We start from the raw sequence: 14368 nt of genomic DNA on the forward strand, positions 1-14368 counted from the left end.
CTCGACACGTTATTTTAGCTTTCACGGTTTCTTTATATTCAGCGACGCACATGATGGAAGGAGGGGAGGAAAAAGACAAGCCCAGCAAGTCCCTGAGGATAACATTTAACTTTCTTCCTTCTTGAGTGTATATCTTCTCTGTTTAGTTTGCATCAGGCATTTTAACTAGCCCCTTTTCCTCCTTATGTGGTCAGTAGAACGAGAAGGAACGAACACTGCCTAGATGTTGTTCCTCTGTATGGCTAAAGCATTTGTACATAGGTATATTACTACTTTATAGAAGTCATCCAGTTGACTATAGAGTACTTTTCATTATATCGCTTCCCATCAACTGTTGCTTCTCATACGATGGGGTCTACCATCAGGCGATCGCGATCGCACCGCCGTAAACGATACGCGATGAGAATTTTTCTACCAAGAAGAAAACAAAGGGAAAAGATGATGGCGACGATCAAAACAGTGACGATGACGTGAAGTGCGTAACAATGGAGTGAACCTACATCAGTAGCCTAGTTGACTCTCCTTAGCAAATGCGACGAAGTAACTAGGTAAGCTTCATACGTATCTTGAATCAGATACGTCTGAATGTCTTTATTATCAGCTTACTGCATCGTTTTGCACTTGCCACCCATACAAGCATGTTTTTGTCGCAGTACTACCCTTTCGTATGCGCTTTCTCACTATGTCAGAGACTATAACTCGCACTACTAGGTTGGTCAGATCTCTGCGGAACTGTCGCGGTCGCTGTCCAGCGCGTGACACGAGAAGACACACTATCATCTACTGCCCGTCGTCTCGAGGCAACGATAAAAAATACGACACAACAGCGATATGTAGTCGATCTGTCTGTCTGTCTGTCTGTCTGTCTGTCTGCTGCTGCTGCTACAACTACTACAAGCACCAGTACCAATATTGAAGTTACTTGCGCTTGTTTCACGCCTGAGTCCTATAGAACCGCGGCAGCAGGCGTCGGTTTTGTTCAAGCTTAGTGTTTCGTGACATCAAGGAACAACAAAAAGAATCACTCCCTGATGTTGGCTAGAAGCAGCCAATCACTGTTGCGTCGTTGGGTTTAGTTGGCTCCAGTGGCCTCGGTCGATTCTCGATTGTCGAGCGTCCCATCGGCCGGCCTTCGGCCTTATTGAGTCGGTCGGCAAAACAGCGGCCACTCGTAGAATAGCAGTGGCTTGCGGCGGCCAACGGCGCTGACTACTGCAGTTTGTTGGTTGGTTAGCCGCTACAGCTGCTGTTAGCGCCGAAACGTCGTTTTTCAATGTCGTTCTGCCTGTGCTTCCTTCTGAGTAGGTAGTGTTCGGCGAAGGCGGCAGCAGAAGCAGCGAGAATGGGCCAGATCGGTCTCTTCGTGACTTTGATAGTTGGCGGAGCTTCGGTGCCGCCGGCTCACTTTTCATCTGCGACTGTTTGATGCTTTTGTTGATGTGCGAACAAGCAGGCACATGAGATGACAACTGTCTGGCTACTGCCATTGCTGCAGTCGTATGTTCTTTTCCCCACGGCTCTACGAAAGCCAACCACGAAACAGGGCCCGGCCACCCACGCCTCGAAGTCTCTTTCGTACAAGCACATTTACATGTACAGATACAGTGAACCAACCGTCGCTATAGTTGCCCCTGTTGCGCCTGGTGTTGCTGCCGTTACGGTCATGCAAATGTGCCAATTTTTCATCACTGCACAGTGGTATGGCAAACTCAAGCCAGCCCTCATCGAGCACGAAGAAACCGACCGACGCCTTGGCTGACCCGTCACCGAGCAACTCGAAGAAATGGCGGGCCAAAGCAAAACCAAAATACGAGAAAACAATTTTCGTCAGCAGCATTCGTTGTTGCTGTTCGTTCTCTCGTCCAACCAGAGTAAACGCCGCTGGTTAGATTCTGCCAGCTCTAAAGCGTCTATGTGCTTTATGGTAAAAAAAAGTGCCACGACGCGCCGAATGTTACCATTCGTTACTAGCACGATTCAATCCTCAGCAAAACAATCGTCAGGCTCACGCCCGTAGAGGTTTATTGCGTTCACATGAACTGTCCTGCGTTTTTACCATGGTTGACGTCACAGAATTTACTGGTCTTTCCAGCTTGGGGTACTCGCACATCGGACACCGGTGAACACTGGCCATGCAGAACAAAAAAAAAAGTACGGCAAATGGAGTGGGTGCACAAAGATGAAAGCTGACAAATGAGTTTATGGAAGAATGTCAGCAGGCAGAACGAGAAAATGAACGAAAGAATTAATAGAGAGGGCGAAATTCTATGCGAAGGGGACGGATGCAGACAATGGTTGCAAGGGGATGTGAAAACTAGTAGAAAGCCTCGCCGCGGCAACGAACAAATGGAAGCCACGAAGCCCACTATGAACAAGAATATGGGTATAAGAAGCGTAACGGCCTGCACCGGGCGACTGGTTGAATAAACAGGGCAGGTCATAGAACAAGTCAATACACAGCAGGACAGGCTTTCTCTTTTTTTCAGATATAGAAATGGAGGAAAAGGGCGACCCAGAATGACTCTGTGGCTGGCTGAGGTCGCGATCCCAAGGCAGGCCTGCGGCCACCAAGTTAAGTAGCGAGATAGTATACTCAACCCCTCTCGCTCTTCATGAATGTAAAATCGCAAAACATACAAACGCCAATGGAGAAGGGGATACACCTCCGGGCGCTTCTAGATCTACTATTCGCGTACGCATGTTTCCCATGTATACTCTCCAGTTATGTATGTCCAAGGGACGAAAGAGCCTGCTAAAAGACAAGGAACAGGCCAGCATTCTACTATGACCCTGTCCTAGGAGCAAAACGGACAGACTGCTGCGCAGCGACACGCGTCGGCGGTTTCCCTGCCAGCGGCTGCACCGACAAGGAGAAGTGGCACTGGGCCACATCACATAGTAATGGGTGTACAATGTAAGAAAAATTACGTCCATTTATTAAATAAAGGGCAGCCAGTGGTAGCAGTGAAAGTAATTTCATTGCAAATGGGCGAATCTTTTTTTCACTAGCTGCGGCTGCGGCAGCTCCAGATGCAAGAGGATGCCGGTAGCGATAGCAACTGGCCCCACAAGGCGGATGACATGCGCCCTTCGTATGCTGACGTACACATCGCCCAGACTCCACTTGTCCCGCCGATGCCACGTCCCCCATTTGGCAAGGGCGTTAACACGGGTTCTGACATTCCGGATGGAAAAGATCTGGGCTTGGCATAGCATCGCGTAGCGTTAGCCTTGTCGTACTAAGGCCCACCTCTATGACCACTAGCAACGATTTCGGAACTAACGAACGGCTCTTGAATGGGGCCACGCAAATAGACAAATGGCCTTTGCCGTGGCCAGCTCCAAAAGGCAGATTTACTATAGAACGTAGCCAATCTCTGTGAGAAATAGAGAGAGGATGGAGAGATGCGTCTAGCTGAAAGCGATGGCTACCAGTCAACTCACTCCGGAAAGGCGGCGTTAGTTTCGTTTCCCCAAATTCGTTGCCGAGCATCGATTGGGACCATGCCGAATGTTACCCAGTGTATTCCCGTTCAAGTGACATGGTGCGCCTCCTAGCTGGTGTCACGCCGAAGTCAGTCAGTGTATGAACACGGCAGATCACTGCCTTTCGATACGATGCAATGTTGCATTGTAAGCACATGCACACATATATCTATATGTATATATAGTGCTATATGACTTAACTCAATGTATGTACTTGCCCGCTATATCAAGTTGAGCAGGATACAGTCCCATAAGCTATGTATCCACCGTTAGAGTAGTGGGACCTTTCAATGCACAGTCACAGATACTCGGTCGCTGAGCTAGGCCATTGCTCTTGTACCCGAATCATCTGCTTTCCATTCGATATTCTCGCTAGACAGGGCCGCCTTGATGTCTGGCAAGGCCAGCTCAAAGAAGGCACATTGCAGAAGGCTGTCTAAGCTAGATGAAAGAACACTGAAGAAATTTGAGCGTAACTTCCGCAGTAACAACAGTTTTAGCGATATTAGCAAAAATATGCCTTATACTTCACTTTTGGACAGAATGTGTAACATCGACTATACGAAACTCACCATTCATACCTATTCTAGAATCATATTTAGATAAGTACACCTATTTAGTAGTATTTGGCTTGATTTAACCTGTGTGATAATAATAGCTTAGTGGGTAACGTGTTTACCTGTCAATTTCAGATGCCCATGGTTCGAATTCGGGCAAAGACATACGTTGTTTCGTAACGGTTGGGCGCCAGCAATCTTATAAAATGCTTAACGGCGGTATCGGACAAAACACTCGAAAGGTGAAGTTCCAAAAACCACGCACACATGTGCAAACAGTACGACTTCCTACATCTGATGTCACAGAGTGGTCATGTATTTTAATAGTTATACCTAATTGAAAAATGCAGAAAAATAAGTTCTAAAAACTGAATCTAGAAAGTTACTGCTATGTCATTCTCGTTGCGATAAGCTCGAAGTGCTCCGTGTGACGTGTTTGAAATTTTGGGGGCATTAAAGGTGTGTTCGAGCGCAATAAGTCCGATACCTCACCTTGCAAACGCTTCTTAGGCTAAATCTCCGTCCCTTCGTTTCCTTACGGGAGCGGTTAGAATCGTTCTAAGGGACCTATTCAGATCTCGCATCGTATATTACTAACAAGAATAGGCGAAGCTAAAGCCGCCCGAGATCGTGAAGTATTTTAATATAATAAACCAATATAAGTAACATCTATTTTCAACTATAAACGGGTGTTTCGAGACCGTAGTGCGGGAACAAGTATTCTACTCAGCAGCGCATCGGGTAGAAATGACTCGGTACGACCAGGCTGACATTGCTTCTATGACAATCGCGCGTGTATTCATCAGGTAACCATGAAGTATGAGTCAACAAGGTTTAGAGCTGCGACATTATACAGATATGCTAAAATCATTTGATGTTTCTTGCCTCTGTGTTAAACAGATACCGCTGTGCGCATATAAAAAAAATCGGTTTCCAAAACAAGACGCCTTTAGCTTAATTAAATGCGTGGATAAGACTCGATGGCCAAAATCATTATGTACGTTGCGGGCCTCTTCGTTAGAAGAAAAGGCCAGGAAAGAGTTGCAAAAAGGACATCATTAAGGAAAAGCGCGATCCTAAAAATAAACAAAAGAATGTAAACGAAGCAATATTAAATCTTGAAGTTTGCGTTCTTATAGCACACGGCTCGTTGAAAGTTCTTGTTGATTTTGAATATGATTATAGGGCGTAAAGTTTTCGGAAACGGCTATCTGAACAGGCCGGCAACTTGATTGATAATAACTTTCTTCTTATGTATCTGGGCACAGAGCATTACTTTATTCCTTAATAGCTCGACGTATTTGAACGACCGCATTTTGAAAGTGAATTTTTTTATTCACGTAAGGGTCTCTCAGATTTAAACGACGAGGGGTAGATTACCGATAACGTACTTGACTAAGCCGCCGCTTTGAAAACGTGCGTTGCAGACATGTTTTGTTCCCTATCATTAGATTGAGAGCGTAACGGCAGATTGCTACTGCCAGCTCTAATTGAAGAGGGCAAAAGCAATTGAAAGTATGGAGGAAATGGAGGATAAGAACGAACGTTTGTGTTTTGCTGCTACCAGCAATACGAGTAGATCTGAGTTAATATGGGAAGCGAATCCACCTGCGTTGAACCGAACCCTGGAATGACGTTAATTGTGTTCAACTCCTCGAGATCACTACCATCGACTACTACCACGTTCCTTCCTTTTAGTTCTCTTCTGTCCGTGGCCATGCCCCGGCCTCACTGCTGCTCCCCTCGTACCCGCACATACGCATATACTTACCGGAGCAGAGAATCTATCGAATTGTTTCCCTTAACTGTCCCTGGACCGTTCTGCCTGCCCGCGTGCCGGTTTGAGGATATCGACAGCTCCTCCTGCGAAACCACCGCTGGTACCATCCTCCTTAACGGGCGGCAGCCAGGCAGGCGTTCGCCGAAACGCGTTTGTCGATACCTCTACTGCCACAGCACGAATCATCGGTCTTCTCGCTCCTCTATCATAACCACGATGGCAGGAACTGACGGGAACAGAGCAAGCCCAAAATGAACTCCTCATGTAGGAACCACGCGGTGCTACGCGGCCTGGCGGAGAGCAGACTAAAAAGATAGTGCATCTGCGCTGGCAGTAGCAGCAGTAGCAACAGCAGTAGTCGTAGCTATGGTATTAAGGTAATGTCAGCAAAGTTATAGCGACGGCCCCAGTGCTAACATAGCACACGAAGAAGTAGTCCTATTCTGTCCTATCAAACACGGCTTCATGCCATGTCGGCAAGTTATAGACAGGGAACGCGCAGAAAAAGAAAGACGACCGTTTGGAACAGAGCAGCGACATCGTATTACACGCACCCTTCAGATAGAAATCCAACTACCCGATGGCCTAATCATTGTAGCTCATCTGACACTTGTCAAGCAAACTGGTGGTTCCGCTGGGTTGGGTATCTCTGGCAACCATTCTGTTCATTTGCCCGATTAATCTGCAGTTGCGGTACCTCCGGATGTTTGACGCTCTTCCTATCGGCTCCTCCAGAATGTGTCACTACTACAGGCTGTCGATACAACCGCGACTCACTCAATAGAGACCATCAATACATGCATCTGCTTCATTTTCCTATTACGCGTTCTGTTTTATCCACTCCTTTGTGGCTTCTCTTTAGTATTACTCTCTGTTCCTCAATGTTTGCAAAGGCTTGCCCATTCTTTCCGTGTATGTCCGTTCGCCTGTCTCTTCACTGTCTTGCTCTCCGAGTGTCTGTTTTAATTACGGATAATTTGAAACGCACATACGGAATCATTATACAATACATTATACGATGGTCGAGCGTAAATAGCGCAAACGACAACGGATCTGGAGGGACGTAGCGCGGAGAAACAAAGAACAAACGGCGATAGGCGCGAGCTGCTGCCCTCAAAAGACGACGCAAACTCAGTCTGTGCATGCGCTCCTTCCCTACCTCCCTCTCTGGCTCATTCTCGGAGTCCGTGCCCCGTCGTCAAGCCAATGCTAACCAAGCAGTAGGAGAAGTAGGCCACGCAATATTATCATGCGTCTCGTTCCGTTGCACGATACGTTGGATGACGAGATGTCCGACAGAAGAACGACAACGATGAAGGCTGCTATTGCTACGATCGTGAGTGCTACGGTCAAAGGCACATCGCATTTTACAACGACAAGAGCGCACGGCAGAGAGGACACGAGAGAAGATGAATGCGTAATATCGGAATAACCTGAGACGTAACCAAGAGAGAAGGGGGCCATTGGGCGTATGGGGCAAAATGCGAGAGAGTGAATTGTATGTCGGCCTGTATTGGACTGAGCTAAGCAGTGGTCAGGAACCGACCAGGTCCTGGACCACCATCTAGACACACTTGGCCAGACTGGATCTCCGACCGAGTGCTGATAATGTGTGTAATGCCGTACGCGGTGATAAGCATGCAGAGAGTACCTCTGTGTGTTCATCGTTTTGCTAGAGAAGCTCAACATCGTCGTTTCTAATGCCACCGCCTTCTGCTGCTGCTGCTACTAGAGCTGTTACTGCTTCTAGGAAACTGCTGCTTTTGCCATAGAATAACGCGTAGACCGGCAGGCCAGCCATTGCACCGACGTCTTTCTTGCAGCGAACGTAGCTGAGTTTCGTTGCTGTATATCCCGTTCCCGAGCCATGTGTGGAATGGTTCTGCTGTTGTGGAATCGGTGGTGGAACCGTACCGCTGCCTTCGCTACGCAGGCGTTCGGCTGCATCTTATACAGATTGAGTGCCACGCGTAGTGAATGCAACAGGCAGAAAAGTGACTGGATGATTGGCGACAAGGGCATCGATGCTACACAGATAGCTTCATCATAACGCCTTGCAGACGCAGTCACATGCACATACGCTAACGAATAGGGACCGTAAAAGGAAGCGTACAGAGCTACAGAGGAAATGCTCAAATGAAAGGCGCGCAAAAGGGAACAAGGTAATATGCGGAAATAAACAAAGAAACAGAAAGCCATTCGATTTACCAGTCCACTTGCCGCCTGTTGGCGATAACATGAAACGCAGTAGCGTTCCTGACTGTTTCATCATGTGCAGTTGGTGCAGGCAGCCGTAGCAATAAGCAAGACCTTACGCGCAGAGACGTGCTCATTATTACTCTGTTGCTAGATTAGTGTGGCCTAGAGGCCGGCTGCCCCTGTTCCCCTAAGAAAGGATAGTCTCCGTTCCCCTACTGCACCCCGTACCGTAGGAATTTGCCGATAGGAATAGATGGAGGAGTAAAGAACGAAGACGAAAGGTGCGCTGTGGGTAAAAGTTAGCGCAGACTCGCTCGTAGTGTGAGGATAGGAAGACGCCATGAAAACTGAAGGATGAACCAGCAGACTTTTCTCATGTGAGGTTTGTTGCCTGTCACTGTCTGCTTCTGGTACGACTGCTGCCGCCATCCAAGAGCACGAACAAAACAAAGAGACCTTTAAGGGTCTGTCTGCCGTCAGCGATTCATTGAAAGCGAGAAAACGCATGACGGGAGCAACAGGTATTTAGCTGAATACATGTATGAAATGTAGTGCCTTCTGCCCAAAAAATGTATGAATCTGTACATAATATGTAGATTCTTATATACGCGAGCCACTTAAGTGTAGAGGAAGAACCCAAATAGAAAGAAGTGTAAAACGGAACAAACAGATAATAGCGGGTGGTCCTTACAATGAAGCCAAGTTCGTCTAAATATATACGGACAGTACTTACACACAAGGGTGAATCATTCTTAGAACCTTTGTTCTTATGGAACAGTGAGCAAAGCTGGCAGAGTGAATAAAAAAAACGCAAGTTTGAGGAGACTTTTTCCAGAGATGAAAGGTTAAATTAAAGAAAAGAGAAGCCACAGGTATCAGGACCATTAACAGGAACGCACCTAACGTAGGCTCTTCAAACATGACAACAGTTTATTTGGAAAAAATGAATAATATCCTTTGACGACATCGCATAGTAGTCGTCATGCGTGATCAAGTGCATAAGGAAGTTGCTAAAATACGGGCATATTTCAATTGCAAAATTGTCTAAGTGGCGCCAATAGGAAACTTGGACAGTTCTTGTTTTTTTTTTTTTTTTTGTTAATCTTCATGTCATATATTTCTAGCTGAAATAGGCTGAAATAAGTCTTGCATACCTATTTGAGTAACTTTTGTCAGCAGTTTCTGATGGTTACAACTAACCATTAAGTAAACCTGTAACCTCAATAATCTTCAGCGTTCGGTCATAAGAGTGTGCGATAGCACATACGAAGTTGTTTACGCAAGTTCTTTCAACGTCCAATTTCAATATCTGCTTTGTCTTCAGCTGTAAATACTAGGATAAAACCATTCGACCAATCCCATCGCAACAATATTTTCTTTGACATATTGTTACATTATTATTTATGCTTAGCGAGCCAATTAATTATCCAAGTGAAAACAAGAGCTCAAATTTGTGTTGCCAAAGGCAGTATTTTCTTAAGGTTTTTATGATACGTCAAAGGAATACTCTAATTTTGCGTATGGCAGACAAAAAGCTGCGCTTACCTTTATTCCACACGATAGACTCTAACGGATAGCCGATGACCCGACAATGTAGAACTACGTCTCGTCCGGCGACGACTGACCGATTGGCCATTGGTCGAATGGCAAGGCGGCCCTTGACATTGATCCGCCCCGCAAACGAAACAGCGCCAGCGCTGTTAGCCGCTTCGCATCGCCATTCGCCTCCATCATCAACCTTTGCGCGGCTGATGTTCATCCAGCTGATCACTTGTCGACTGTCGCCTGGGACACCAAATCCATTCACGAAGTATCCGCCACGATCTGGCACTACCTGCGCATCGTCGAGGAACCAACTGATTTCAGGCGCAGGGGACCCGGTGGCGCTACACTTCAAGGCAGCGGCCTCGTTTGGCGTCAACGTGAGCGATTTGAAGCTTTCAACAATCACCGGAGCGGAGTCTGCGATACAACAACGAATCAACCGTGCGATAGGTTATTAGCGCGTATATAAAAGCATTGTAGCACTTGAACACAATTGGAAACTGTAGTTGTTTATCCTGTGTATACCTTTGTTCACTTTGTTTATGAAGTGGACGGCACGCAAGATGCACACTTATGCCCTTATTGGCTATGTGCGTACCAACAATGGTTTGGTACAGCAGCATCCGATGCAGAACCGATCCATAGAGCATCTGTCTGTTTCGAAAATTAAACTTACTGCAATAGCCGACAATCGAATTAATTACGGAGAATAACAGCAGTCGTCGCTGTCGGCGTTGTTGATACATTCAGAGAGGCATGAATAAGATGGATTACATTTAGAACCATCCCGATTATAGTGGCCCACGACAAACGCGTTTGCGTGAAGGAGCTGCCGTAACCCATGACCATCCTCCTCCCGCTGCCTCCTCCTAGCTCTTGATATCCTTGCACTCCTTTGAGTGGTAAATTAGAGAGCGGTTGTTTGTTCGGTCTAGGCGGGTTTCGACAATTCTCTTCAATCCTATTCTAACTCGCCAAAATACTGGCACGGCATGGATGTACGGATAACATCGTCCGAACATCACGTGCCTTGAATTAAGTACACGCACTCTAGTGCAGCCGCCTACCACAGCATCGGCATGCGCGAAAACACCCGGCTACACTTAATCGCTTGCCGTCCACCGCTTACATATGGAATCGTAAGGGAACGAACATATAATGGGACGGTGGGAGCCCAAATGGCTGTATGAAGCGCTTTCCCCCTATGCTCCACATGCTTACAGGCTACCCTTCCGTCGAAAAGAAGAGCTGCGCTGCCGGCGCACACTGGTTTCGACAGCCAAAAATTGCTGCCAGACAGTGCAGGGAGTATGAAGTAGCGGCCAAAGCGACGATGGCCAGTTTTGAATGTTGAATGAATAATCAATGGATGTCAATGAGAAATAGCTGGTGATTTCCGTCGAGGACGAAAAGGACGACGGGAGAAGGGAGAGCAGGTTTTTTTTTTGGGGGGGGGGGGGGGGGGGTTATTCATGAGCGAGTCATACATGATGCCTAGTGATGATGACATGGATAAATGCGGTCATGGTACTGTGCAAATTGCGAGAAAAGAAGATGGGGTCAAGAGGTGATGCGGAGGCAGAAAGGCATAAGCTTCTTGCCCGTTGTCGCTGACTGATGTTTCCCAACGGTTTGTTCAACAATTAATCTACAATATGAGAGTCAGTGGCCTGCAGGCCAGCACAGCTCGTTTCTGAAAAACGTGAGGGGAGTGGCGGCGTGTATTAGGGATAGCATGCACTAGTCGCGCGAATAGCGGCGATATGATTTGATAAAAGCGCAAGTCTGTCAGCTCTTCAATAGAAAACCGGTTGTAGTTTTGGGTCTGGTGTAAGATGGGGTTAATGAGGTTGACTTCGTTAGGGTCAGGAGTTGTCTAGCAGTATAATACTTAATGAATCGTAAACATATGCAGCCAGTACGGCGGAACTTGAATGTCTGTGCAAGCAAGCGATTAATATAAAAGGCCTATTACAACATGGCTTAGTCTCAATATATCTCATAAGAGCAGCCAATGGTAGCTGCGATATCACTCGTAGACCATACTATGAGATAGTTCATGTGTTAATAACCTAAGCTTCTGTGGCTAGCTTGTGCATATAATCTATTATGTATAAATGACATAGAGTTAAATACTCAACGAGTGCTCCCTGATAACATTCGACCAAAATATGTATTTACTTTGACCTGTATTTACTAGTATTTTGTAGTGCGTCGTATATCTTGTCGTATTAATATAAGTTACGGGAGAACAATGTCAACGTCTCCCTGTTTGGCCACGCCGATTTCCTTGACTCCTTATCTATAATAAAGATACTCTAACACCTATTACACCTAAATGCCATATGGTATGTAACTTGCCTCCAAGCGTAAGTTGTGCAGTTCCCTGGGCCGACGCTCCTTGACTGTCAGCTACAAGGCACTGGAACATACCTCCATCGTAGCGTTGAATTGAGTTTATGTGTAGAATACGTCCATTTGATAGAAATTCAAAGCGCTCGTCTCCTAGAATCGGCTGTCCATCTTTCAACCACTGGATGTTATCCACATGGTTCTCATTAACGGAACAGTTTAGCACTGCACTTTTGCCGATATGAACTGTCAATAGGTGGGGTACGAGCGACACGCGAAGCTCAGCTACAACAAAAAGAGTAACGAAATTTGAACATGTTGCAAGATGCGGCTTAACGTACCCCCTTTAATAACCACATTTAATTACCGTCACGGTTGTAAACGTTTCCATTCATTAATGGAAAACAACATATTTAAAACCCTTCCCTCTCTAAAAAAAAGCCCCGGGCTTATAAATGCAGGGGATTGATTTTAAATTATAATGGTGATGTATATAGATTCCAACAACAGTGAAATGAGAATATCTGTGTGTCTTTTTTGAGTAGGCAAAGCACATGATATATTCTGGAAATATTTTTCTAAGAAGACAATTATCTGTTGCAAAGGGACAGGGATGGTCTTGCATTTGGCTTACGTAGCAGCGATGGTGCAAAATGGGCTCCGCATCCGCCCAGAAGCGTATACCTAGCCTTCGTCTCAGCTCTTCAAAAGCATTGAACGTAAACAGCTTCGCTGTATGGTGTGTTTTCATTCTTCGGGGTATTCGTAGACGTTCCGGCAGTACCAGTCAATTTTGCCTACGGCCTTCAGGCTTTACAATCCCTGTTCGCGAACACAATGTATTATTTACTAAAGGCGCTCCTCAGCTTTGTACTCCTAGCCTAGGGAGCTCCAACGTAGCCATACGCGGCATTCGTTCATTGGAACTCTCTATCTCTACACAGTTTCTCTTTCTCTCAAATTCATTCTCTTAGTGTCCTCTGCGCTCTCTTGTGGATGACACCCCTTTTACTGAATCCTCATCATGCTGCAGTGTGAGGTCCCCTTTTAGGTTAGGCTCATGAGTGGCAGGAGAAGTTTATCGGAGGAAATCCTTCTAAATCTTCCGCATCCACGACGTTTTGTGCAGAGTTGTCCATTTCGATATCTCTCCTGGGATTTCGGTTTTTATTGTTTCTTCTCTGGTTCACCCCTGTGGAAGCCTGCCCTGCCAGAGGGCCTGGCCGCAATGCCTGTTTGCCTACCTTACCCACTTCTATACGACAGAGGAGCCCGGTAGGTCTCGTTGCATGTTATGCCAGCTTGTCACCCTTCTAGTTTCCGCTCTGTCCCGTATATTCGAAAGTTCGTAACCAAAAGGTATCTGCTGGATATGACTGCCCCATTCAGACGAGCTAGTCACGATACCATCTTACGCCCCTTCATATCAGCAACAAAGCTGCAGCCGAGCTTTGCTTTGAGTAGTTAGCAAACCGATCGATGACCGAATTGGCGAACGAAACCGACCCAGGTCGAGTCGATTAAGCCGATCAACCCATTAACTTTAACTAGCACTCACAATTCGTACCCTATCGTTAGCTTCCACGGGTGGCTCCTCGCGGGGAGCGCGGTGCGCGAAGTACCGATGACAATGCCCATTTTCGTTATCAGAAAGACCGCAGCTGGTGGGACTCGAACGTGGTGGAGTTGGGACCACTGCCAAGCTTAACAAGAGGCAAGATGAAGAAACTGACGACTACCTTCATCTGTTTTTTAACGGTAGCGCAAATATCTCTTGGATATTACATTTTCCACCAGCCAGCCAGCTAACAGCCGCCAGGAATTATGTGTTGGCTATAGCAAATTCGCGTTAGATTTATTAGACAAAAATGTATACTTATACATTTCTTGGTAAAAATACACCCACATATTATTTATTTTTTCAAAGTGAAGAAAACGTATTTTGTCATAGAAACAAATCAAATCTAGCCAAGTTACCCTTACTTTACACAGAGCGGAATCAAAATAGTATACCATAATAGTTGACCCTGATATATAATAAACAACACGCAGCTGTATGAGGTAAAACTAGGTGAGGTAGTATTTGGGGTAAGGTAAAGAAATGTAATGTCAAAAACCATATGCCAGATAGCACGCCGCAAAACCCCGATTCAACTAATTGAATCTCGATCTACATACACATAAACAAAGCGCTAAAATTAGAAGTAGCTTCGGTTTCTGTTGACAAATATGGATTTATTTATATTATGACAAATATGGAACATATTTTTTCTTGGAACTCCTGAAACAGAAACAGAAAAGCTAATGCAGGCCCACTGATTCGAGGTGGCGGAAAACTCGAAACGTATAGCAACGAGGGCTCAACCACAGCGTTGGATTTATAACTTCAGCGCAGATCTAACTTCTGATGAGCCCCACAGGAATCATTTGGTCCTATCCGAAACTCGTT

The 14368-nt window shown here is 46.0% G+C and overlaps 1 protein-coding gene across 10 annotated transcripts in view; it reads right to left on the reverse strand.

Annotated features, from left to right (window-relative positions):
* Positions 1 to 14368, reverse strand: part of LOC111250507 (cell adhesion molecule Dscam1-like) — a 151554-nt gene that overhangs the window by 44473 nt on the left and 92713 nt on the right. For all 10 annotated transcript variants that reach the window (XM_022805883.2, XM_086986565.1, XM_022805876.2 and 7 more), the window contains 2 exons: positions 11929 to 12204; positions 9568 to 9984 (listed from right to left, as the gene is read on the reverse strand). In XM_022805883.2, coding sequence (XP_022661618.1) covers positions 9568 to 9984; positions 11929 to 12204 — 693 coding nt within the window. The remainder of the gene's footprint in view (positions 1 to 9567; positions 9985 to 11928; positions 12205 to 14368) is intronic.

This window comes from Varroa destructor, unplaced genomic scaffold (genome assembly GCF_002443255.2).
Source record: "Varroa destructor unplaced genomic scaffold, Vdes_3.0 BEIS01000004.1, whole genome shotgun sequence".
In the NCBI taxonomy this organism is placed as follows: domain Eukaryota; kingdom Metazoa; phylum Arthropoda; class Arachnida; order Mesostigmata; family Varroidae; genus Varroa; species Varroa destructor.